General features: G+C 40.1%; 1 protein-coding gene across 8 annotated transcripts in view; it reads right to left on the bottom strand.

Moving 5' to 3' along the window:
- Reps1 (RALBP1 associated Eps domain containing 1) overlaps positions 1-27,660 on the bottom strand; it is a 67,768-nt gene that overhangs the window by 30,977 nt on the left and 9,131 nt on the right. Inside the window, exon 2 of one of the 8 annotated variants that reach the window (XM_050159421.1) lies at positions 25,517-25,616. The exons of 6 other annotated variants lie outside the window; for them this stretch is intronic. Coding sequence is in view for 1 of the 2 variants with exons in the window: in XM_050159420.1 (XP_050015377.1) it covers positions 19,276-19,329 (54 nt within the window). In the remaining variant the exon portion in view is untranslated. Of the gene's footprint in view, positions 1-19,275; positions 19,395-25,516; positions 25,617-27,660 lie in introns of those variants that run through there. One more of the 8 variants, XM_050159420.1, reaches the window with a different exon arrangement.

The raw sequence follows: 27,660 nt of genomic DNA, 5'->3' as shown, positions 1-27,660 counted from the left end.
ATTTATGGCAAAGATTCTTCATCCAACAATAAATAATTATTCCACTTGCTTCTAATGATCTAAAGTATTTTACTATCTCAAGTATCCACCAGTTCCTTCAAGTTTCATGTTCATGTTTAAAAACAATAGGCACTGGTTTTATAAATAAAATTGCTCACCATTTTATTATAATTATTGTTTTCCCAGAGCTGGATGTGGGCACTGCAAGCCTGTAGTCCCAGCACTTGAAAGGTGTGGGCAAGAGAACCAAGAATTAAAGGTCCTACTGAGCCGTTCAGTGAATTTCAGGTCAGCCTAGGCTACATGAGTTCCTATCTTAAAGTACCAAAGGAAAATAACTATTTATCCTTCAGAGTTGTGTTTAAAGAAACAGTACACCACCTACACTTTTACCATAAGTAATACAAAATAGGCTAGTATGTGGTCATTTAAAGTTACAGTCATAACGGACCTAACATGAGGGGCAATGCTAAAGATACACACAAGGGAAAGTCCTGCTACATGGTCTAACTACCTAAGAATGAATTTGAAAACCTGTCAACTGCCAAAGCCTGTCAACTAGTCTGTTAGTTGAGATTAAGAGTTAATTTTCTTACATTTTTGGCTGTGACCCTAGCCTTTAATGGCTGAGCCATCTCTACAGCATGGGAAAAGATCTTCACCAACCCCACATAAGACAGAGTCTGATCTCCAAAATATATAAAGAACTCAAGAAATTTGTCATCAAAAGAACACATAATCCAATAAAAACAAATGGAGTACAGACCTAAACAGAGAACTCTCAACAGAGGAATCTAAAATGGCTGAAAGACACTCAAGGAAATGTTCAACATCCTTAGTCATCAGAGAAATGCAAATAAAAAAAACTCTGAGATTCCATCTTATACCTGTAAGAATGGCCAAGATCAAAAACACTGATGACAACTTATGCTGGAGAGGTTGTGGGGTAAAGGGAACACTCCTGCATTGCTGGTGGGAATGCAAGCTGGTACAGCCCCTTTGGATGTCAGTGTGGCAATTTCTCAGAAAATTAGGATACAACCTTCCTCAAGACCCAGCAATACCACTTTTGGGTATATATCTAAAGGATGTTCAATCGTGCCACAAAGACATGTGCTTAACTATATTCATAGCAGCTTTGTTTGTCATAGCCAGAACATGGAAACAACCTAAATGCCCCTTGACCAAAGAATGGATAAGAAAAATGTGGTATATTTACACAATGGAGTACTACACAGCAGAAAAAAATAATGACATTTTGAAATTTGCAGGCAAATGGATAGAGTTAGAAAACATTATTTTGAGTGAGGTAACCCAGACCCAGAAAGACAATTATCATATGTATTCACTCATAAGTGGTTTTTAAACATAAAGCAAAGAAAAACAGCCTACAAATCATAATCCTAGAGAACCTAGACAACAATGAGGACTCTAAGAGAGATATACATGGATCTAATCTACATGGGAATTAGAAAAAGACAAGATTTCCTGAGGAAATTGGGAGCATGGGACCATGGGAGAGTGTTGATGGGAAGGCGAGAGGCAGGGAGGGGAGCAGAGAAAAATGTAGAGCTCAATAGAAATCAATAAAATTAAAAAAGTTAATTTTCCTTTTTCTGATTTTCTTAATTGTATTTAATAGGACCATACTACTTTTCTTTAAAACATGAAAGTGGCCAAGGATCTGAGTTGATGAGTGCAGCTATTCAACTACAGGTAAGGAAATTTCACATTATGAGATGAAATCATGGCTCAAGAAGATGAAGTGGGTCTATGAACTCATCTTAAAACAAGCACAAGTATCTTGTCACACCTTCCCCACTAGGACGAACTCCTTTGTGTTTAACCATAAAAGAAGGTAAGATGTAGAGACATTGTGCTATTAAGTCTGAAGAAAGTGTTTACGGAACTGTAAAAAGAGAGAGAGAGAGAGAGAGAGAGAGAGAGAGAGAGAGAGAGAGAGAGAGAGAGAGAGAACTTTTAATATAGCCTGATCTACAAACCAAGTTCCAGGATAGGTTGGGCTCTTGCACTGAGAAACCCTGTCTCAGAAAACGAAAACCAAAACAACAAAAAATCATTAATGGGTAAGAAAGATCACAGTAATAACTATTTGTTTACATGAAATGAAAGGGAGAAAAAGTTATGTTTGATGAGCCATTAACACTTGGGGAAAATTCTTAGTTCTGCCACTAAGGGGCATGCACTCCTGAGGAAATGTAAAATGTGCAAAGGAAATTTAGAGCAGCAGATGAAACCACTAGAAAACTGAAGAAAACTGCAGAATGAACAAAGGAAAACTACACTTGTAGTGTGATTGTTGTCCTAATTCACTCCATTTCTGACCATCTAAGGCCTCTTTGGAAATCATTACACATCTTGGGTAGTTCTGTTTATAAAGCAAATCATTTAAAATATTCCAGTTAATATCAGATAAAAGAAAGACCTAAAAAGATCATAGTCATGATCACAGTCTGATACCAAGTGCTATCAGAAGAGAGTTCAAGAAAGCCAGGATCTTAAGGGAGGGGGACAGCAGAACACTGGGACTGGAACAGAAAGGAGTAATGGGGAGGTAGGTTTATGTTTATATAGGGAAAGGGCTGGAAGGGGAGGGCAGAAAGGGGTATAACTAATGCTAAGTATATCTGAAAAAGACCTCTAGACAACTACTATTTTTATCTCTTTCTCACTCACACACAATATATATGATTATTAATCCATATGAAAGAGTTTAACTGGAATAACCCTACCAAGGGGATCATATTTGTTCTAGAAGCAAATAAAAAGCTCACTGCCGTGTGTTGATTACCTCTCCTGTAGTTGGTGGTAAGAGGTATCCCAGAGGACCCCCACACACACACACACAAACAAACAAACAAACAAACAAAAAACCAATACAGGCTATTGCTTCTGGTTGCCCCAGAACTTGACGGTGAGCCCTACTGCTGAAGACACACCCCCATACAATGGTCACAGGGCAAATAAAGATCAAGTCAGTGCTGACAGAAAGCTTCCTTCTTGCTGGCTAACTCTCACAGTGCTAGAAGATGCTATGCAGAGTGGTGGTGGGGAAACTCGTCAACAGTCTTACCCAGGTGAGAATCCTGTGAGTTGTAGTAATGACCACAGTGGCAAGAAATGACCACAGCTGCAACAGTGTCATGAACGTTATATATTATGGGGTAACCAACCGCTTGCTGATCAAGGCCCACTCTACAGGAGAAAACACATGCCTGATACTGTAAATCTGGGCAAGAACCCATGGTTGGGAGCTCACAGGCCCTAGGAATGAATCTATTATTATTTTGTTAAATGTTCATAGTATTAAAATGCCCTCCAAATTCATACTTTCTACCTGTAGATTAATGCAGCGCTCAGACCTCGAGTTTCTCAGTGCAGTGACAGTCACAAGTCAAAAGGTGGAGAATAAGGGGGTACAGGACATCTATATCAAAGCTCCACGACAGAAGAGGGGCAGTATGAGGTCAGTCTTCTAGAAATGACAGGACCACCGCCCTCAGCAAACCACAACAGCTGTGGCTGGCGGAACAAGACCAAAGCAGTCAACATCCTAACATGGAGTAAGGGGAGCTCCATGAGCCCCATTCCTAACTGAGGACCTGAGGAGAGCTGATGGCTTCTGAAGGAGGGAGACAGTTTTAAGGGTTCGTATTAGGTTGATCATGCACCACTGGATGGCCCCCATTCAGAAGTAAATGGAAACACAAATTGTATATGATAGGTTATAATGGGGGGTGGTGAATTTGGAAGAAATTAAAGAGGAGTTTGCAGTGAAAGACCAAAATACATTGTATGAAATTCTCAATAAAAATATTTATTTTTAAAAAGCTCCAAGTCCCACTTCTGTTCTCGTTTTCTCCACCCCCCCCCACTCTCTTGTGGTTTTTTGAGACAGGGTTTCTCTAACAACTCTAGTTGTCCTAAAACTAGCTCTATTGACCAGGCTGGCCTCAAACTCAGAGATCCGCCTGCCTCTGCCTCCCAAGTGCTGGGATTAAAGGCGTGCGCCACCACGGCTCAGTCTAATTTCTACTTATTAAAGATTACAATTGTTAGCTTCCTATGAACTTCCTAATTTATCCTTTCCTAATTTCCAACAGAGCAGTCTTCATTATTATCTCAGTAAGTTTTATATTACAGTTATTGATATCCAAACTGTTGTGGAATTAACTCATTCGATGATTATTTACTTAGCACCAATTATGTCTCATTAAAACTACTGAGATTCCAACAGGAACAGAATGGCAGGCTAATTATGGAGGAGAGATGAGGGTGTGGTCGGGAGAGGAGATAGAGTATCAGCGAATGAAGCTGAAGACTCAGACAAACACCACTCACTACACATCACAGACGCTGTTGCCCAGTTTAAAGAAAAGCTCTTCTGATCACAGAATATTATCATTTCCATACAGTTTATCATTTCTTCTGCTTTACAGCTTTGGGGATTGTCATACTGAAATTTTAAGTCTGTCTAAACTAGAATTTGTTTTTTAAATGAAAAGCAAGTCACTCAATCCTCCTTTATAGAACTACCTATTTATTAAAAAAAACTATCATTTCTGCAGTAACTTGAAAAGCCAAGTCGCATGTACTCTGGACTACATATACATGCTGGTCCTACACTGAGTATTTTAGCTTGAGAAGACAAGAATATCATAGGCTTAGCCAAGTCCTCTGGGTTTTGTTTGTTTGATATTGACATTTATTTTCCTAAATAATCTTTAGAGTAATTTGAAAATCACTTGAGATTTTACTCAGGAAGGCAATATACTACTTATATAGCCTTCTTCCAAACCTGAACGTGACCATTGCTGCTATTGCTCTTCCCTGAGGTTCTGGCCAACATCCTGCCACAGCAGTTTATGCTACTGAACTAGTTCCACTGTTAGAAGGTTCTTTTTTTTTTTTTTGGGGGGGGGTCCTATTTTTAAATCTATAAATAATAATCTTACCATGTGTATTTGGGGCAGAAAATTAAAAGACTGTGTTTCTTCTTCATCTATTATACATTATCAGATTTCTTAATATGGAACTATACCTAGATTCTTAGAATGAGTTCCCTTTATTTGTGATATATTAACTTTCCAAATAATATTTATAAAATTATAATCACAATCTTAAACTTAAAAAATGCAATATTTGGGTTTTTCAAGGGGTATATTCACCTTTATAACTAACATAGCAAGACTTGCTCTTTATGCTCTGCGCTGTTTCAAACTAGTCAGTATCAGGTGTGCCATGAAGAGGTAAAGAGTTCACCTATAAATGCAGACAAATTCACATGTGCCCCAGCTGCTTCTGTGTTACTTTAAATAAGTGAGGTTTTTATTTTTAAGCTATTTGATCATTTCCTACAGAATCAATTATGACTTCCAAGTTTTTATATTTAGTAAATTCAGCATCATTCAAGGTAATCTCATTCTTAAAATTTCTTCTCTAGAGTAATTTTTATTTTTCTTTAATATTTATTTATTATGTATACAATGTTCTGTCTGTGTGATGCCTGCAGGCCAGAAGAGGGCACCAGACCTCATTACAGATGGTTGTGAGCCACCATGTGGTTGCTGGGAATTGAACTCAGGACCTTTGGAAGAGCAGACAACGCTCTTAACCGCTGAGCCATCTCTCCAGCCCCTTCTCTAGAGTAATTTTAACCAAATACTAATTACACAAATTTGTGGGCAGTTCACTCTTCCTCCAGTGTCTGGTTACATGACCACAAGGAACACTTGGGATGCCTCTTAGGATATACACTCTCAGATCCCTTCCATTAGTTATCAAGCTCTCTTGGGAAACCCAAGGGCAGGCAGTGGGTGTTGGTGTACCACTGATAGCTAAACTTTTAAGTTTTTTTTTTAACACTGTAAAATTTGCATGATCACAGGAAAATAAATAAAAACTAAAAAATTCAAAGTTTCATCAGAACTGACCATTCCTGTCATATATTCTCCCAGTTTTTATATATGTACATAAATAACATATAGATAACATGTTTCACACACACATGGTCACAGTGTGTGGCCTTTACATCAGTACACAGGTCTCTGACGGTGATGTTGAGTGTCAATGGACTAAGCTCTCTAGAATCACTGAGAGACAAGCCACTGGGTCTGCCTTTGAGGGATTATCTAGATTAGGCTAACTGAAGTGGAAAGACCACCCTAGATACAATTTAAAATTAAACATACACGTGTAACAATTGAATACTAGTGTTAAAAGTTTTGATTGACTATAATATCCTTCTAAGCAGCCAGAATACTGGTTGTGTGGTCTGAGAGAAGAGAGAGAAGTCAGTGTTGGCTTCAAAAAAGAGCCAGTAACACAGACTAATCAGTGTAAACGAAGCCTGATGATCTGCATTGGTCCCAAGGACTTCCACAAGTTATGCTCTGTCAGCAGTCTCTAGTTATAACCCTGTACCTTGCATGCCATGAGGTTTAGTTTTAAAACTACACAAAACAAGAATAGATCTTTAATAATAATTCCTCAAATTTTTCCCTGAGCAAAGCATCTGAGCGGTGTTTTCTGCCTGTGTATACAAATACAAGAATGGGAGGGACCAGCATGCCTTGAGCACACACGCTAGGTGAGTGTGAACAGTCTCGAGTTTCTATCCTGTCCTTTAAAATGATGCAGTAGTGGCTCTGGAGAGATGGCTCAGCAATGAGAGCTCTGACTGCTCCCCAGTGATCCCAAGTTTTTCTCCCAGAACTCACATGGTGGCTTACAACTTGCCTGTAACTCCAGTTCCGGAGGACTCACGCCCTCTTCTAGCCTTCCTGAACACTGGGAATGCTCATGATGCACAGATATACATGCAGGCAAGCAAAACACCCACAACATACAGTAAGGTAGAAAATACACCAGAGTGGAACTCATATAATTATTGCCTAAGGCCAGAGGCCCAACCAAGGGTAAAGCACAAATCAGATATAAACCTTTCTTCTAGCACTTCTGTTCTCATGCTTGCACCATGATATCATTCTTTTAAATGGCTGAAGAGTATTCTATTCATATATGTGCTACTTTTAAAAAATCCATTATTAGGCTGGGTGGTGGTGGCTCACGCCTTTAATCCCAGCACGTGGGAGGAAGAGACAGGTGGATCTCAGTGAGTTCGAGGCCAGCCTAGTCTGTAAAGTGAGTTCCAAGACAGCCAAGGCTACACAGAGAAACCCTATCTTGAAGATTCCACTATTATTTGATGGATGCTTCCACTGTTTCCATTTCCTAACTATTAAGAATAATCTTTAATAAACATGAGGGTACAGAGGTCTCGCTGAAATACTACAATGTTCTGGATATATATCTGTATTGTGGAACTGATCTTGTGTGTATGGGGGGGGGTGGTGGTAGGCAAAGGTCAACCTCAGGAGTCATTTCTCACTCACTGGAACTCTTACCAGCCTGCAGCTAACCAAGTGGATTAGGCTGACCAGTCAGGGGGCCCAGGAGTTTGTCCCCGACTCCCCAGCACTGGGGTCTAAGTGCCTACCACCACACCCAGATTTCCCCTGAAGGTCAAACTTAGGTCTTCATGATTGCACAGCAAATACTTTACTCACCAGCCCTCCACTCCCCTTTTTGAGATGGGATTTTGCTATACATCTCAAATGACTTTCATCTCTCTGTCCAAGCCAGTCTGGCCTCAAGCTTGCAGCAATAACTCAGCCTGACTGCTAGGCTACAGGCTTGTGCTAGCATACATAGCCGTCCTGTTCTCCATCATGCACTAACTTAAATGTGCACAAACAGTAAGAAAGTCTCTTTCCTCCACACCTTTGCCAAAAACTAGACCTTATGATGCTCATTTACAAAAACCAACAAACAAAAACAACCCCAAATGAATTCAATGTAAGAACAGAAATGGTGAAACTATTAGAAGAAAATGTGAAAATACTTGATGACATTAGAAGGGGCAAGTATTTTGGAGGGCATCCACAACAGAGGGAACAATAGCACAAACTGACAAACGAGAACATGTTAAACTAAGGGGCTTCTGCACAACAAATGCACAATCAACAGTGAAGAGCCGACTCTCAGGATAGGAACGTGTTTGTAGACATCTAGAACATATAAGACTTCTAAAACCTTCATGGGCAAAATCAATCTAACTAAAAGTTGGTAAAAGACTTTGACAGATATTTCTCAAAGGAAGACATCCAAGTGACCATACTATCCAACATCCTGTAACAATCTGCCCATCCAGCTACAACCAAATGAATAGTCTATAATCTTTCGCTCTTTCTATTAGAGCACCAACCTTTTCCATGTGTGGGATTCCTCTTTGTATGCTGTAACTACTATTAATGAATAAAAAAAGCTGCTTTGGATCTATAGCAAGACAGAACTTAGTTAGGTAAGGAAAACTAAGCTGAATGCTGGGAGAAAGAGGGTGGAGTCAAAGAAAACCCATGTAGCCCCTGCCAGAGACAAACACTGAGAGCTTTTCCTGGTAAGCCACAGCCACGTGGAGATACACAGATTAATGGAGATGGGTTAATTAAGATGTGTTAGTCAATAAGAAGCTAGAGCTAATAGGCCAAGCAGTGATTTAAATAATATAGTTTCTGTGTGATTATTTCGGTTCTGGGCAGTTGGGACGAACAAGCCGAGAGCAGCGGGAACCAACAAGTGGCCTCCTCCTGCACTTCAGTCTGAACTTCCTGTGTGAGTTCTATAATTATATAAACCCCTACCCCCACACTATTCGCTCTGACCTCCTTCACTCCACTGCTGTGGTAAAGACACTGTGGTTTGGTAACACTGGAAAGTAAAGCAAGCTCTGGCACTTTCCATGCAATGGTTATATGTACTATGGATCACACCCATAATATATATTAAATTCATTACAAGTTAAGCATTTTATGAAAACAAGCATTGTGTGCTCTTTCCAAAGTGGTCTGAATTACGAGTGATCTGCTGGACAGAGGCTGGCCTTGAACTCACAGGGCTCCACCTGCCTCTGCTTCCTGTGTGCTGGGATTAAAGATGTGCACCACCACGCCAGTTTGTGAACACTTCCATGTATGCTCTTCAGCACTGCAGTACATTACTGCAGAGGGAAAATAAATAAAGGGAACAGCAGAAAGGGGAAACACCAAGACCCATTCATTCTGAAGCGCCCTCCTCCCTACTGTAGCAGTAGGTTTAGCTTTAAAGACACACCGATCCCTAATATTTTGGGTTTATTTTAACTAGCACAGGCCCCAGAGAGATAAATCAATAGTTAAGAACACTGGCTACTCTTTCAGAGGACCTAAGTTTAGTTCACATGCACCTTTAAATCCAGCTCCATGGGAGCAGATGCCCTCCTATACACGACATACACTCACAGACACACACACACACACATAACTCCAGCTCCATGGAAGCAGATGCCCTCCTACACACGACAGACAGACAGACAGACAGACACACATACACACACACACACAAAACTAAAGCTAGAAGTAAATCTTAAAAGGTGGTGCAGGGTGGGGGGACTTTCAGCCAGAGGCCTTGAACCAGATCAACAACACACTAAAATGAACATTTACAAGTAAACCTGATTGAACAAAGGTGTATACTGGGTGACACACTGCAGCTCCCAGTGCCACTAAGATGAATAAAGAGGTGTTGGAGGAGTAAATTAGATTTTTTGTTGGTTTTGTATTTAATTAATATTTTGAAAATTTTCTTGGGGGGGATGCTATGGGGGTGAGGGGCAGACGTGGAAGGACTGAGAAAAGATGGACTGGGGTGCATGATGTGAAATTCCCACAGAATCAATAAAGAATTACTTTAAACTTAGCAGAGTCCAGGAAATAAGCACATAACCCACACCATGTACTGACCTCAGGATCATGCTTGCACTCCTAAGTAACTCCCACTACCCCGTGACCAACATCATGACCAAATCTCTCCTAAAATCTAGTCTAGTACAAACACAGCTGGGCCAACCCTTCTGAAATACTTGCCAGTTGTACTAGAGCAAATCCCAGCTCACTTTTACTGTATCTCTTATCCGAAATCCTTAACTGACTTATTGCTTTGCTGACACAATTCAAGTGATCTTTGACTTCCAAACCACATTGCTTCTGTCACTTCTCCTGCTGAGTTTCTCTTCATACAAATGAACATACGTAGGCATTCTCTTGGGGAATGCTTGCTTGCTCCCCATCTTTCTCTACAACTTCATTTTACTTTTTAACTACACGCCTCCTTCATCAAGGATTAGTTCTCCATGTATCCCTAAGTATATCCTGAGGTAAAACAGCCTATATGTTGTGATGTTGATAGAGGATACCTATATTATTTTACAGACCAACTCAACCCCCCCCAAAAAAAGTGTAAAGTGTGTCAGAAAATTTACTAAAGCTTGACTAATAACACATCAGACATTTCTTGCTATATGTCAGACAATAAAAATACACAAACGAGAAAAACATATACAAGTGTAAGTAAATATGTATACCAGTTAAAACAATCTAGCCATTACTCAACATATAAATTGTGAAACGACATAGACACAATATTCACTTGTCAACTTGAAAATAAGGAAACAATTGAGATGAACAATACTAGACGTACTAAGTGAGTGTAGACTTCTTTTCATAAAGCAACTGTGTAGAAATGACAGCATTTATCTCTCAATGACAACAAAAGCCACAAGTGTTTAATTAATGAACAAGAGGCTAAGAATTTGAGGGGGTGGGTGTAGGGAGATTTAAGAGGGGTTGGTGGGAGAAGGACACGGCAAAGATGTAATTATTTTTGTATAAAAATTAAATAAAGTTAAAAACCACAAGTGTCTTGTATTATAACTTTTCATCTGAGAGTGTTCAAATACATTACAGCTTTATTTCCTACCTGTATTAGGACAGAACTCCGGGAAAGACCTCAGCCCTACACACTGCTATGGGACCTAGGAGCACCTTACTGTGTGGAAGGCAGGTGTTAGTCTATCCACTAAGGAAAGGAATCATAATGCATGTGTTGGCTGAGTCAGTCAACTGGAACTGGACTAAGCCAACCTATTAAACATTAAAGTTTATGGACAGCACAGGTAATTAACGACTCTCTTGTGATCCCTGACTTTTTTCAGTTATAAATTCTACTTGCTCTAGGCAAGCGCTCATGAGCATTCTACCCTGTTAAGAGTGGCACATACAGACTAACAAGTAGTTTATTTGTTATAGTTTATACCATATTCACAAGGTTATCTAAACAAATAAAACATTTGTGATAGCCTCAGAATACGACTATAATGTAAAAAAACTGAGATTATCTTTCAAGTGTACTGGCAGTTCAATCCAAGTCTCATATTCCCAATTAAAATATTTTTATATTAGCTACATTAGGAAGCAGTCACCCCAGACCCTACTACCATGAAGCCTTAAAAACATAAAATGTAAAATACATGGTAACAGGAGGAAAAAAACACAAAGATAAAAATAATTAAAACCTAAGCTTGAAAGAGCAGTTGCTATGCTATGGTTTATGAAAAACAGTGCAGTAAAATAAAGCTAATAGTAACCTGTACTTGGGGGAACAGAAATTTTGTATCCAAACTTGCACATTTATAAGAGTGAAAAGGAGGGCAATGCATTCGGTTATGCCAGGGGACAAGAGAAGTAAGCCAAGGCTGAATACACACAGTAGACCTACACCTGCCCTTCCAAACCTCCAAAGACAAACCATCCACGGAACCAACAGTGCATACTGCAACACAAAAAGGCAAAATATTACTTATGTTTTAAGTTAAAAAGCAGTATTTTTCAGAAAGACTTGTTAGTTTTCAAACCTGATTTACATGGAAATCTACCTACAGAAAACCACAAAATTTCTTTACCAAAAACTTTAAACTATAGAGTAAAATGTTGACACTGGGTCAGGCATCATTCTAAGCACATTGTAGCGCATTTCATCTTGAGAACAGCCCACCCAGATAAGGACTGCTGTGGCTGTTTCACAGATGGGAGTCAGGCACTGAGAAGTCAAGTGAGCCAGTCAATGTAAGAGGCGAGCTGAGGTCTTCACTGTTCACAGTACAGGTCACTATTGCTCCTTGAGGGGAGACCAGGAGCCCATGATCTTTTACAAACACACAGAACAGAATGGCGCTGCCAAGCAAACAAGCAGAATCAGGTCAAACAGCAGTCAGCCTCAGTGAGATTTCTGGTCTATATTCATTACCAGTGGCCAGCAGCAAACACAGATTGGAAAATGTACTTACCGGAAATAAAGGAAAAGCTACTCAACTCAGCGTTAGGGTAACACACTGACAACCTGTGCTACAGGCTATTTTAGGACATGGATGACCATGAACCATGCTACAGAATGCAGACTGTTTCAAGCTCAGCGACACAATGACTGATCCAGTTAACTCAGCCACTCTCTAGGCAGGAGCCGCTCACTGGAGAACAACTAAGCCTCTGGAATTATTCATGGGCATGCAGGACCAGAACTCAGATGGAAGTCCATAGGCTTCATTACTAAGATCTGATCTAGAACAAATGTTTTCTGAATGCAAACTTCACACAAAATCTATGATTACATCAAAAACCACACTCTGAAAATATTTCATCTTTAAAAATCTGCTTCAGAAAAATAATCACTACCACCAACAAAAAACACTGTTTCTGCCTAAGTGTCAGATGTAAATAAAATGAAGAAGTTAACTTCACTGTGAGGATTCATATGAAAATAACTGAGGTGATTTTCTAAGCCCTGTCTTGAACATGGGACACCAAATACCTTTTGTGAAACTCAAGTGTAAATACCAGGATTTTCTAAGCCTTATCACTTTTTGCATTTTTACTGAAAAACTTCCCATTTTCTAAGTTTTTATTTTGTTTTAGGATCAGTTTTCCTCCATATTGAAGATGATCAATTTTGTTATACTGGGAGAATCAGCAATGAACAGCCTGGTTTAATACACTTGTTTCATAACTGACCCACCAGAAACATGATTAAATCACAGAATAAAATACATCACTTGTCCTTAGAAATAGATAAAACCTGAGAAACAAATAGTATAAATTATAATGATACAACTATATAAATCCATGATCCTTAAAGAATTATTAATGGAGTGTGTGTGTGTTACCAAGAAAAGTTGGTATTTCATTCAATTGGAAGCTGCTATAGTACACATAACTTCAGGGTGGATTCAATCTCAGTCCCCTCGAGAGATAGGGATTTGTTAGTGTTCTTCTTTGGAGTTTGTATAATGGCATCACTATAATTTTAGGCTACGGATAGCTCACAATATCTCTGTTCTTCAAATCAAGAAAGAAATTTTATGTCACAATACAAATGGAAAACAAGTCTCAATGGAAATATGTAGCAAATAACAGTAACAAAGTCAATGACACACAGCTGGGACTTAACTTCAGCCAATGCCAGTGTCTGCTAAGTGTGCTTATAGCCATATCAAGATGCTCCTGGTCTTCAGTGAGGAGCCCAGCATCTGAAAGCTGCTGTTATTAGTCCTCTAATACTGTGGTGTGAGGAATAAGAAGGGGAAGCCTTGGGCCTGTGCTCTCTTATCTCTCTGGGTACACATCCCACACTTGGGAAACAAAACATAAGCTGGCTCTGCTGCCTCCCTTCTGGCTCCAGTATACAGCCAGATCTAAAGCACTGTATTCCCGACATCTTAGAGACTGTCCTAACAGTTATTACAGTAATCAGTAGCACTACAGGAACACCTCAACAGAACTGTCTCTTTAGTGCTCCCATAAATATTCCAAATATTCTGGGTACTGGGAGGCAGACAAAAAGCTCAAGAAACACCTTACCTACTGCAAACAATATACAAGCCTCAAAGATATGCCACAATATACGGCTGTAACTTTATGTATCACAGAGTCCTCAGTTCTGAGTGTAACTACAACACCAGAGAGCTGGATTCGATCCCAGTTCATGTTGAACATGTAGCCTCTCCTGAGTTCCAGGATTCTCAGCAGAAAAATGGAAATATCTACCTCTAAAATTTAAAGTTACAGTTATGTCACTTAGCTCAACATCTGTTCCACAGTAAGTACTTGCTATTTTAAGAACTAAATAGAGGTATACGATACTGGGGTAAAAAAACACTATTTTAAAGCAATCTTATCTGGACCTTCAAAAAAGACCAGGTTTTTGGTGAGCTGAAAACACCAAAGACAGTCCAAATGGGGAATGCCAGTAGACCAGGGTGAGGGCTATCGTGGAGGCAAGGCAGACAACTAGAGCCAGCCAGCCAGAGTGCTAACTGCCAGGCTAGTCTTCGTGGCCAGGCCTGAAGAACAGCTCGTAACCTCTAATTCACTCTCTCAGTCTTGAGTATTACAGAAGAGTTTGTTGAGACTTGAGGGACCACTGCAGCAGTATGACAATGGGTGGTCAGAGCTGGGAAATCAATGACAAGAAAGCAACCAGAAGCTGAGACCTTTCAAAGAGATTCTCAAGGACCTTGTAGGGGGAACAGAAGGAAGGAATCAAAGCTAACTCTGAAAAGGAGAAAGAGCATGGAGACAATGAGGACGCTAAACACAGAGTCCTTTAACAACAGGATGAAAGACATAATAACCACCAAGATGTCATTCAGTGTCAACTGCAAGGGAGGTGGTAAGACAAAAACAGATGTAAGAAAAGGTGTCTGGAATTGGTTAAGTAGGATAAAAGTGAACTTTAAGACTATCTTTAAAACAGGTGTGGTGGCACATGCCTTTAATCCCCACTTAGGAAGCAGAGGCAGAAGCATAACTGACCTTAATCAAGGCCAGATTGGTCTACAGAGTTCCAGGTCAGGCAAACAATCAGGGCTATACAGAGAAGTCTTGTCTTGAGAAGAAAAAAAAAAAAAGCAGAGAGAGAAGAAAAAGAAGAGGAGGAGGAAGAAGAAGAGGAAGAAGAGGAGAAGCTAAGCTTCCAGAGGCCGGATAGCGCAATGTTAAACAATTAAGAGCATGTATTTTGTAGAAAACCTGGGCCTAAGTTCAGCTCCCAACAGCCACCTCTAGCAGTTCACAAGACTGTAACTCCAGACCCAGGGACCCAACACATCCGGTCTTTGCCAGTATCTTCGCCTATGATGCCACACAGATACACACATACACATGGTAAAATGACAGTAATAAACCTTTTAGAAAAGACGGAGAATGGAGAGGTGAGACGACTAATGCCTACAGAGAATAGAAGGGGTACGTGGTGGGTAAGGAGAGACAGGAGTCATTTGTTCTCTAACAGTAAGAAAGAGAATAAGAACAAACACGGATGTGCAAAATCAAGAGAATTACATCGGAAGCAAAAAGGAACACTGCAGAAAATAACCACCATACAACACCAATGGTAACTATGACAATTATGGCTTTGCCATTTGTTAGGTACAAGTGAGAAACACTAGGTTTGGATTCCGTCCAAAATTAAGGCTTAGAGGGAAATGTGATCAAGGAAGTAAAAGATAACTGTCGCTAGCGGTTCAAAACTGTGGGCATTCAACAGAAAACCTAACCATAAACTCCCTTCCTTGGGTCACCACACCCTAACTTTCTGGAAGCAGACTCTCTACTGAAAAGGCTCACTAGCAACTTCAGCTTCTGGTCCTGCAGAGACTCTGACATGGCCCGAATTGCAGTGGCCTAGGCTAGGAACAGTGCTAGCATGAGGTGACACTGTGTGCAAAGGCACCCTCAGCTGTAAGCGCATTTGTAGCTCTACTAGCACCCAGGTACCCAGAAACTCTCCACGTTGTGATTTCTATTGTATTTTATGAACAAACGTACACGCTGCAACATTGGGATACCCAGAGTCTGCCTCAGCTAATTCCTGTAATTGCAATAAATTCCTAGTTTTGTTTTTCTTAAAATTTCTCAGTCTGCTGGTACACTTAAAAGAAAGTCCTCAGACGGAGAAGGGGAACTGGTGAACTGGTAAACTGGCAAAGCAGCAGCAAAGTCAGAGCTCAGACTCAGCCCATTTATTTGTTCCTGTTCTCACTGCCTCTCCCTCCTCATGCCCAGAATGCTGATGGGGTAGGGAAGAAGCACCCACAGGGCTAGGCAGCAGGCCAGCCAAGTGCAGCTCCACCGCCCACTCTTTGTACTTCCCTGCTTGAAGAGGCCTGTGCTCACTCCCTCATCCTACTCATGTCTATGAGTGGACCGCAAGCAGGCAGAAGCAACTGAGTGGCCCCAAAGTTCTGTGTTTTCTAAACATCTACCATGCATTTCTGCTACCATGGGATCATGAAAGAATCTGAATTTTAGATGTGTGCAAGCCTGCAATCCTAGTACTTAAAAGGTTAAAGCAGGAGGGAGGGTGGGGAGGAAAGAGTAATAGATGAGTGAGCAAGGAAGGGAGAAAGAGGAATGAAGGAGGGGGGAGGGACACAAGAAAGAAATCTGAATTTTAAACTCCAAATGGTGTTTAAACTCCAAACTGTACTGCTAGTTTTATGTCAATTTGACACATGCTAGACTCATCTGAGAGGAAGGAGTCTCAGTTAAGAGGCAGCCTGTAGGGCATTTTCTTTTTTAGTGATCGATAGGAGAGGGCCCAGTCCACTATGGATGGTGCCATCCCTGGATTAAAGGTTCTGGGCTGTATAAGGAAGTGGCTGAGCAAGTCAAGGGGAACAAGCGAGTAAGCAGCAGCACCCCGAGACCCCCACCTCCGCCTCCGCCCACGGCCTCTACATCATCTCCTGCCTCCACGATACTGCCCTCACTTCTTTTGAAGGTGATTTGTTATCTGGAACTGTGAGTAAAACAAACCCTTTCCTCCCGAAATTTGGTCATGGTGTTTCATCAAAGCAATAGAAACCCTAACTAAGATACAAACACACATGCGTAGGAGGGAGCACAGGTTCCGCGTAACCATAATGTTGTTCAACTCAGGGTCTCCAAAGCCTAGCAAAGAGAAGACAATTCATAAAAAGGACAAGGAGTATCTTGAGGAGGAAAGAGGGTGCTACAGACAAGGAAAGCAGCCTGATAAAAGCAAGTGATAAAAAACACAAGCTATGTGAGAAACAGATCACAGACTTGCTGAGTTGAAAGTCCATGTTAGGAGAAAAATCAGGATTGAGCTGGACATGTGGGAGTGAGCTGTCAGCACACTGTAAGTGGGCAAACAGGCTTGAAGCAGCAATGTGTTAGCCCTGAGTTTGTGTGCTCACAAAGCTGATTAGTCACCTAGGGCACGCCCACAATACCACTTCAAAGACTGCTCTCACCATGTACAAGAATTCTGATCTCACACTATAAGAACTAACTAAATGGAAAGCCACTAACCTACCCTGAATTATACTACACATCTACACAGAAATACTCATGTTAGCGTAATTACTTCAGTGGGTCATTACATCCCCTTCTCTGTGTCCCTAGCTTCTGCTAGAGATGAACCTAGGGCTCTGAACACCATTCTACCACTGAACTTTATCTCCAGCCTAGCCATGATACCAAAAACAAACAAACAAAACCACAAGAACAATACTGATACTGTAATGTATTCACACTGCCTGGCTCAAGGCATCTTACCAGCTTCTCCATTATCAGCAAGTATGTTGGGTCTAGTTGAAAGACTTACACAGTCTGCTCTCAGAGGCTCCATATAGTTCAAGAGCCGATCAATCACTGTCATTTGGAATTTTTAAGGTGGTAGAAGAGTTTAGTTAGGACCTAACAATATACTGTTAAGGAACGAAGATACTAAAAGTGTAGTGTTGTACGGTGAGCGGCGGGCTGCTTCCCGCCGCCTGGCTCAGCACAGCTAGCTTTACCCGAAATAATTATGCGGAAACTATATTCTTTTAAACACTGCTTGGCCCATTAGCTCTAGCCTCTTACTGGCTAGCTCTCACATCTCGATTAACCCATTTCTAACAATCTGTGTACCACCACAAGGTGGTAGCTTACCGGTACGATCCTAACCTGCGTCTGTGTCGGGGTGGGAGAATCATAGTGACTGACTGACTCGGCTTCTTCCTCCCAGCATTCTGTTCTGTCTACTCCGCCTACCTAATTTTCTGTCCTATTAAAGGGCCAAGGCAGTCTCTTTATTTAACCAATGAAATTAACACAAAACAGAAGACTCTCCCCCATCAGTGTAGAAAAGAAAACATAAAGAACAGTGTTAGAAAAGTAAAGAAGAGGAGTTATCTAGCTGGGAGGATCAATGACAAGTTCAAGACATAATAAGCAAACAAACAAACACAAACATATTTTATATAGACGTATTAAGTTGTTATCTTGAATAGCTAACTTCATATAATACAGCACTCTTTACCTTGATGATTCAGATTGTTATAAATACTTCTAGGGAAAGGAAACTAAATGATTACAAAAAAAGTGAGTAGGTTTATAATATCTTAAAAAAAGAATTTATCATGAAAAGAATGTGCTCTAGGTTTCAAGAATATAGTAAATAATGACAATGTAAAACAAAGTGCTATTGACAGAGACTGCTCATTTGTTTTCTGGCCTCCCAGACCTGAAATAATCACAGAAACTGTATTAATTAAAACACTGCTTGGTCTACTAGCTTAGGTATATTCCTGGCAAACTCTTTTATATTAAGGCATTTCTAGTATTTTATATTTTACCACGAGGCTCGTGGTTTGCTGGTACTGGTGTGCAGCTTGGTCTTTCTCCTCTGGCAGCTACATGGTGTCTCACTGACTCCACCTACTTCTCCTCCTCTATCTGCTTGGAACTCCCGCCTTGCCCTATTCTGCACTGCAATAGGCCCAAAGCAGCTTCTTTATTAACCAATGGTATTCACAGCATACAGGAGGGGAATCCCACATCACCTCCCCTTCTCTGTCTTAACAAAAATGAAGGTTTTAACTTTAACATAGTAAAAATACATATAACAAAACAGGTATCAAGAAGGAATTACAGTTACAATATTTATATCTACTTTATCTTTTGTCATAACTAAGGAAAACTATAATTACAACTACCTATTCTTCAACTCCATCAAAGACTCCAGAAGGATAAAATACTACCTACATAAACAGGAAGAGCATTGTAAGCAACTTCCAAAACTCTAGAATTGACAGAGACATCGTGCTGTCTGAACAGTCACCCAAGTTCTTCTGTAACATTGGGGTGCCCATATTTAGCCTACAGGCCCATAGTATCCAGCAGACTTTTTCATGAAGCAGGAAATTTTAAAGACAGTTCCATCTATATTGGCAGTTTGTCAGTCACTTTCTTCTGTGTTCTGTAGAAAGTCTAGCAGACTCTTTCATGAAGCAGGAACCCTGAAGAACAGTCTCACCTTTAGGTTAAGTTCAGCAGTCATTTTTCTGTGAGTCCTGCATGTCCAGTTCATAGCACAGCATCAAGCAGTCCAGACAAGAGCAGTTTCTTGCCCAAATGGCTAGCAAATTCTATAAGGAGCCTCTTTGATGCCCATCATCCTCTTGAAGTAGACTGGTGCTGCCAGGAACAGATGTGTCTAGTTGTCATGAAAAGTCCTAAGTTCTTAAAACATTTTAAATGGCATGTTCTGTTAGTCTTTGAAAAGTCTGAAGAATAACTATCCATCTGAAATATATCTCTGTACATCTAGAAAACCTAACTAACATGACTACATTCTAGAAGACAATGGCTCTTCTCCCAACAAAGTCTGTCCTCAGGACCAGGGACATCAATTAGGGGTTGATTATAACTGTATAGGGTTGGGGTTTGGGGTAAAGTTTTGTAGGCTCAGGGATCTCACTTTTTTTAAAAAAGAAATTGAATGGGATAATAGGTAGATTAGAGTGAGCTTACCCTCACTAATAATAATAGTGAGTAATATAGGGAATACTTGTCAACTATTATTTATAGGCAATTTTCATTGGTATAGATTCCTGTATATTTATACAAATTCAAATGATATTTGTGATTGAATATGCTCCTATTTCTATTTACAATATTTGTACATCTATTCAGTTATTTTGTCAGATTATATGCATGCATGTTTCTACCTCTGTTTAAAACATTTTGTATACTGATACAATTTTAGAATATATCTATCACATTGCATTATACATTTCTACCTTTGATCAAGATACTTACACATTGTTTACATTTTTAGGCCATTGTCCTTATTTGCCACACTATTATTAAAAGATTGTTTAATATTCTAATATGATGTCTTAGTCTTTGAGCTATATAGGTCTTTGAGCTATATATATAAGCTTAGTCTTTGAGCTATATATATAAGAATTGCAGATCAATAGTCATCCATGTTGGTCACACTTATGGTTAGACTAATCAGGCTCTTTAGATACATGGAGATTGTATTCTGCATAGATAGGTAATCTTCAACCACTTCAAAGAACTGTAAAACATGGCATTTAAATAACTAAGGGTTCTGTTTCGTGAGACACAAGTGCTCCTGGCTGAGTACTGAAGACACTCCACTTGGAGCTTGTTTTCTTCTTGGCAAAACTGGTCTTTGGGAAAGGAACTGCCCATTCCTTGACCACTGACAAAATGCTCGGTTGTCGGGACAAGCAGGATACAAGAAAAAAAGACTGCCAAATCTTGCCAAGACAGGGTAAGACAGTTTTAAAATTTTTCCTGCCTCTGAAAATATCTGTCAGTTACTCTAGGTCTTAGTCAAAGTTGGTTGCTCCAACGTTACAAATGAGACTTTGGGTGATTGCCCAAATAGCCAGTTGTCTCTGTCATTTACTACACATTTTGGAAGCTGCTTGATTGCACTTTCTGCTTACTCAAGTAATATTATCTCCCTTCTCAGGTCTTCAATGGAGTTGAAGACTAGATAGTTGTAGTTACTTTCCTCTTATGACTTAGCCAAGCTATTTCTAATACAGGATTTAGACTACTTAGGATAGAATAATTATTAAAACATTTAGCATGTTTCTTGCTTAATATTGTTTATGCTTAATATTGTTTATATAATTCTAATTTTTATACTTGATTATCTGTTCTTATTATATATAGTTTTGTATTGGATTTGGAACTCTTATTTCGACAAAAGGGAGAGGTGATGGTGAACCTCCTTTAGCCAACGGCCTTTGAGAGGCTGGACCAGGTTGGGTGGGGCCTTGGGTACCAAAAAGATGCATGCCCACTTGTGCACTCCCCCCACATATCTGGATGCTGGATTCCATTCCTGCTCCCCGTTGTGATCTATGAGTTCCCCTTTAAATAAAGAACCCCTTATTATGCCCTATTTGGAGCTAGTGTGGGATTATTTCATCTTGCATGTTCCCCTTCATCTGGCACATTCCCCTTCAAAGTGCCAATAGGAACCAGTCCAAATTTAAATTAGAAAACATTTTTAAAGGAGCAATATACAAACTGGCAAAAGTATCTTTCATTCTTCTACCTGTAAGGCATCTGATACTGAGTTGTGTGGCATGCAACAGCCTTTTCTAGTTTCTACTTGTTCCTTCAGAAGCCTCAGACAGCGAGTTAGCTGCCTCAGGCCCCTTCTCCTCTACTTTCTTTTGCTAACAAATGCATTCTGGCTGACCTTTTTCATACTTTTGGCATAAATTGGCATCTATTTATTAAGGATATAAAAATCATGTTATGGAAGGCACTGCTAAGCAGGCCCTCAAAAAATGCAAACAAAGGCTTGCAAGATGGCTCAGCAGGTAAAAGCATTTGCCTTCAAACCTGATATTCTGAGCCTGACCACAGGACAGACATGGTGGAAGGAAACAGACTACCACAAGTTTTCCTCTGACCTCCACAAATCTGCATATAAAAACATTTGCCCTGCCAGGCGGGCGGTGGTGGCACTCGCCTTTAATCCCAGCACTCGGGAAGCAGAGGCAGGTGGATCTCTGTGAGTTCGAGACCAGCCTGGTCTACAAGAGCTAGTTCCAGGATGTAAAGGAAAAATTTGAAGGTCAGTAAGGTTTGTTCCTCATATACACCTCAATTGTGGAAGATAAGCTGAGCCTTTGGGGGTCAAGGGTGATGGGTTTGATCAGAATTGGCAGGTTAATCCCAGCATGCCTACAACAACATGGGCAGCAGCAGCTCCTAACTATTCTGAAGTACCACAGCACGGCTGCAGAAACAAAAGATACCCTACCTCAACTGAATGGAAGGAAAGATGCACTCCCAAAGTGATTCTCTAACGTCTATATGCCCTGTGGCACATGCACACCCAAACTCACATACATACAAATAATAAGGATTTAAAAACATATACTTTACACTTATTGAGCAGATGCTGATTAGTTTTGCTTCAACTGATAAAATTATGTTCATCGAAAATCTAATAGAATATTAAGTGTCTTGGTTTTAAAATTAAGTCCCTTAGGAAAATCATTAATTTATTTAGCAAATTACTGACAATAATCAGTGGGATCTAAATAGACACAGCAAACGGAACTATTTGAAGACCTATCTTTAATGTTCCCTAGCCATGCCCAGACAAGTTAAGGCAGAAAGGGCCTGTTATAACTTTTAGATTCTCACAGGACTCCCAACAGCACACAGGAATATGCTACCAATTACCAATGACACCATCAAAATGCTTTGTAAATGTCAAATAATTTTTATTTGGGTATTCAGATGAGTATTAGAAACATGTGGTTGAGGGCAAAGACAACAAATATGTGAGAAAATAAGCATTAACCATATATCTTAGCTACTGGCAAGTGCCCCCCCCCCAAGGCCCTGGACACATAGTAGCTGCATTTAGTTGAAGAGTGGTCCTTGAAACTGGAACAGCCAGGCCTGTCACCTGGCATCAACATATTCCTGTAGAAAAATGTTCTCACTGTACCCCATTTAACCCTTAGAGTGAGTCACCAGATACTGCTAGTCCCACGTGGTTTCTTAAAAAAAAAAAAAAGTATGCTTCCAGTGATCTTCAAGAACTGGGAGATCCTGAAAGTCCTTAGGGGTTAGTCATGCTTAGGGTTTTACCGCACCTCTTCAAAGACTATAGAATTCCCATTCTCCATATCTTCATCCTAACCCCAGGACTTGGGAGAAAGCCAGCCTAGTATACATTGAGCTTCATGCTATAACATAAAACCATTTCAGGGGAAAAAAAATCCTATAATTACACCATTCATTAACTCAACAAGCATTATTAAGCACCTATTATGCCCCAGTGTGCACACTAGCCCTCTACCTTCATTAATGCTAAAGGCAGAAGGATATTATTAGGTCTTGAAGCCAGGACAAAGGGCTAACTGAGCTGTCCATTAACACAGCAAAGTGAACCTGGATGCCTCGGTTAGCTGTTTGTCCTGGGTTTGAGACCTAACAGACATTTCTAACATTAAGCCTGCATTCCTCAGAAACTACTGCCCATGCTAAGTCACCCAACTGGTACCGCCATGCTTTCAAATGTCCACCTAACTTCTGCCTAGATGGGACGAACATGGTGTCTCTCTCTGCATGTCTAGACTTCACCATGAGATCTACACACAAACAAAAGCAGCTCCTTTGCATCCCCTCGGTTAGCAGCATCACAGTTCCGCCTGCTCAGTGAGCTCACCACCTCAGAACCATCTTTTATTGGTGTCTCTGGTTTTTATTTGTGCACACTTTTGGAGAAACAAACCCTCAACCTAGCCGCACAGGTAAGAGGGAAGCAAAGGGATTATCGGCAGGACTGGAGCAGCAGCACCACGTTCACACAAAACACACACAACCAAAGGCGTGACACCAGTTTGAGAACAATGAGCAATTTTTCTGTTATCAAAGCCAAGATACTGCAAATTCCAAGTTTTCTCACAGAGCAGAACAAATGAAACTTCTTGATCACATTCTAAGAACCAGGCCCCATGCTCACAGCTTACACACACTTCCGCTAGCGTTCATTACCAATCGTTCTGAACTGGGATTAAAAGGAAATAGTCTCAGCAGGTTAAGTTATCAGATCAGGGTAAGAAGTTAATAAGCAGCAAACAGAAATTTAAATCTGAAGCTGTCACATTCCAAAGTCTATGCTATTTTAACTAACCTCAAAGCTTGTTGACATGGAAAGTCACAAATGTTGTCCTCTGGGATATAACGCAGTACTCTAGAAGAAACACTCACTCTAAGTAAATTACTAATAATGTAGCATGGCAATATGTACTCAGAACACCAAGCCCATAACCCCAAGTCACAAACTCAACATAAAATAGGCAATAAGTTCCCTGTTCATGGCTACTAATATCTCTACATCCACGTCTATTTTTTGCTTAACTCATAGGCACAAAAGAAGTAACAGTCACTATTAGATCAGCCCTCTTTACAACTTATCTTACACAAAGGAGTAGAACAACTGTGACGCCTGGACCTCAGATCTCGCTGCTTACAAAAGCTCAAGGAGAATTAAATGGATATGTCAGATCAACCCATCTAGATAACAGCAGCAGCTAGCTGTCTACAACGACTCATAGTAGTGACAGACTAGTTTTTCAGTCCCCAAGGGGCAGATATTACTATTACATTAAGATTATAATTTGTCAGACACAACTATTTCAAATTCAGGATTTGGGGACATTAAATTTCTCTAATTTCCCATAAAAATTACGATACTCCAATTAAGAATATATAAGTGCAGTAAATATGAGCTGGTTTGAATGAGATGCTCCCACTAAGTCTTGGGCACTTGAACACTTGGTTCCCAGTTGGTGGCTGTTTAGGAATGATTAGCAGGGAGGGTCTTGCTGGAGGAAGAGTATGTCACTGAGATGGGCTTTGAGGTTTCAAAAGACTCATGGTATTTTGAGTTAGTCCCTCTCTACTTCCCATCTGTGGTCCAAGATACGAGCTCTGCCCCAGGCTCCTGCCATCGTGGATTCACACCTTCTAGAGTCCTAAGCCCCAACTAAACTTTCTATAAAAGTTAGCTTGGTTGTGATGTTTTAGTACAGCAACAGAAGTTAGAATATACCACTCAAAGTCCAAAGACAGACACTGGTTAGATTCATTCTAAGTCATCATTTTCAGCCCCTTCTAGGTCTAACAAATGAGTGCACACACAGAGTAAGATAACTAGGTATAATGGCACATGCATGAACCTGGTACTCCAGAGGCCGAGACAGCAGGATCCCTTGAGTTTAGAGGGGAAAACTTATATATACAGAGTATACAGAACAGTCCCTGTCACACAGAACACACAGACCAAACTGAATAAATACTAACCATAAGTACTTCAACATTGTGTGCCAGACATGGTCCCACATGCCTGTTATCCCAACATTTGAAAGATGGAGGCAGGAGGACCAGGAATTCAAGGCGATCCTCAGCTACATAGCATATGTGGGGCCAGTCTAGGCTACATTAGCAAAAAGTAGCAAGGAAGCATAGCCAGTTCTAGTAACTCTTCATGAGACAAGCTACATATAAAGTCTATCTTTAAAACCTAAGTCCCTCACCAAATGCCACTTTACATTAAATTATGCTTCAGTTTGATATATAAAATTATATATACAGTACAGTCCTTTATACAACACTTCCAAAATGGTAAATTCATGATTAAAAAAACAAAACCAAACTAGCACTGTGAAGCACAATTTTTACAGCATAATACAACTTACCGAGTTTAAAGCAGACTTACAGTACTGTGTACCATGACATCACCCAAGCTTAGGACTGCCCTTATCCCAGAATGATTCCCTCCAGGCTGCTGCTTCTGCCCTGCCATTAGGAAACCACCAATACTGTTATTACGGATCTTTCCCACAGACATTTTTCTATAGATAATTTTCAACTATTTCACATAATGCAATACAACAGGTACTTCTTTATGTCTGGCTTCTTTCATTCAGTATGCTTCTAACATTTTTTGTTGTAGCATATATTAGAAACCTGTTCTTACAGTGGCAGAACAATTTCACTTTAGGGATATAACATATTTTATTTGTCAGTTACTAACTTTTGAGTATTTGGACTCTTTTTCAGGCTTGCTACTGTGAATGGTGTATTTTAAATGTTCCAACAAAGAATTCTTTGAACATTTTCTCATTTCTCTTGGGTAGATACATAAGAATAGAGCTACTTATTCCTAGGTAAATTTATGTTCACCTTTTAAAGAAACGCCCAGTGTCTTCCAAAATAGTTTTGTGCCACTTATGTTCCCAAGAGCAGTGTGAGAATATTCCATCTCTCCACAACACCAATACTAAGAATATAGTCTCTAACTATAGCTGTCTAGTGACGGTCTAACACTGATTGAATGTGTTGTTCCCTAACTACTAATGATGTACTCTAGATGCAAGACCTTTATCATGTTTATAACATGCAAATATCTCTCCCAAATCTGTATTCTTTATATTTAAGTATTCTCTGTAATATTAACTGTTAAGATTTAATATATTTGGATAAAATTCAATTTATAAGTTCTTTTCTTTCATGGTACATATGCTCTCAGTGTTATATCTAAAAACTCAGGCTAACTCAAGGTTGCAGAAGATTTTTTTCTATGAAATCATCTAGAAATTTCATGGATTTAGACTTCATAATTAAGCACATAATTGAGATAATTTTTGTATATTGTGTGATTTATAAACAAAAATGTTTAAGTAAATTTTTTTCCTAAGTAACCATCTGATGAGAATACTATCAGTGAACTATCCTGGCACATTCCCCAAAATAAACTAACCATAAGTGTAAAGAGTTATTTCTGATTTCTCAGGTCTGATCACTGACCTCTGTATTTGACCTTAGGCCAATCATTCTGCCCTGATTAGCAGAGCAGAGCAGTCAATGTTTAGAATGCAAAGGGCCAAGTCTCCAATTTGTTCTGCTTCTTCTTCCAAATCTTTGGGACTGGCTAATGAAAAATTTGCAGGAACTTTGTTAAAGTCTCAGTATTAATATGCAACCTTCCGGGGTGAACTAGCCAGGGCGATGCAGGAGAGCTCACCCTCGTGGTTAAGGACAAGGGAGAGCTGACAGACTGACCGACCCAGACCTAGAACCACAGCTAAGTGTTGGCCCACCCCATCTGGGATCTGCTGGAGCATGTGAAAGAACTGGTCCTGCAGACCCAAAGCTGCAGGATCTCCACAACGCAGGGCAACAGCAGGATAACAAGAGGAGTCCCAGTGAGGGTCCAGCAGCAATAGTGCAGCAGAACCCAGAGGCTCAGACCAACGACTCTGCAATGAACACTTGCAGGTAAAGATGTATAGATAAATGGGTTTACTGCACGTCACATTGCAGCTTTCATAATGAGATTTTTTTCTTTTTTTCTCTCTTAAATTTTATTTTATTTTGGAGGGACATTGCTAGGGCAGAGGGCAGATACAAAGGGACGGGAAAATGAATGGGTGGAGATCCATGATATGAAAGACACAAAGAATAAGTAAAAAAAAAAAAAGTTTAAAAAAATTCAGCCTTCTGACCTAGATACATATTCTGCTTATTTAAATCTTTATATTCTGAGCAATATCTTACACTTCGGTGTAAAAAATTAATGCTTCGTTGATTAAGCTGAACCCTAAGACTTGAGATCTTTTTGATGTTACTGCAAATGTGTTTCCTACTATTGTATGCTGACTTCCTGTTACTAGCCTGCTAATCTGGCCTCAGATTACAGCAGAGAGCAGAGCCACTGGGCTGGAACACCGCCCCACCAATCTATGGACCTTCCTACTCGCCTCCCTGTGTTCAGACTGAAGCAATGACCCCTCCAGAAGACTGTGGACAGGATCCAGACCATTCCTGCTTTCTGGAGGAC

This window comes from Alexandromys fortis, unplaced genomic scaffold (assembly GCF_014885135.2).
Source record: "Alexandromys fortis isolate MF-2015 unplaced genomic scaffold, M_Fortis_MF-2015_v1.1 scaffold_107, whole genome shotgun sequence".
Taxonomy (NCBI): Eukaryota; Metazoa; Chordata; class Mammalia; order Rodentia; family Cricetidae; genus Alexandromys; species Alexandromys fortis.
The sequence above is the reverse complement of the archived record's forward strand: the minus strand, read 5'-3'. Positions and strand labels throughout refer to the sequence as shown.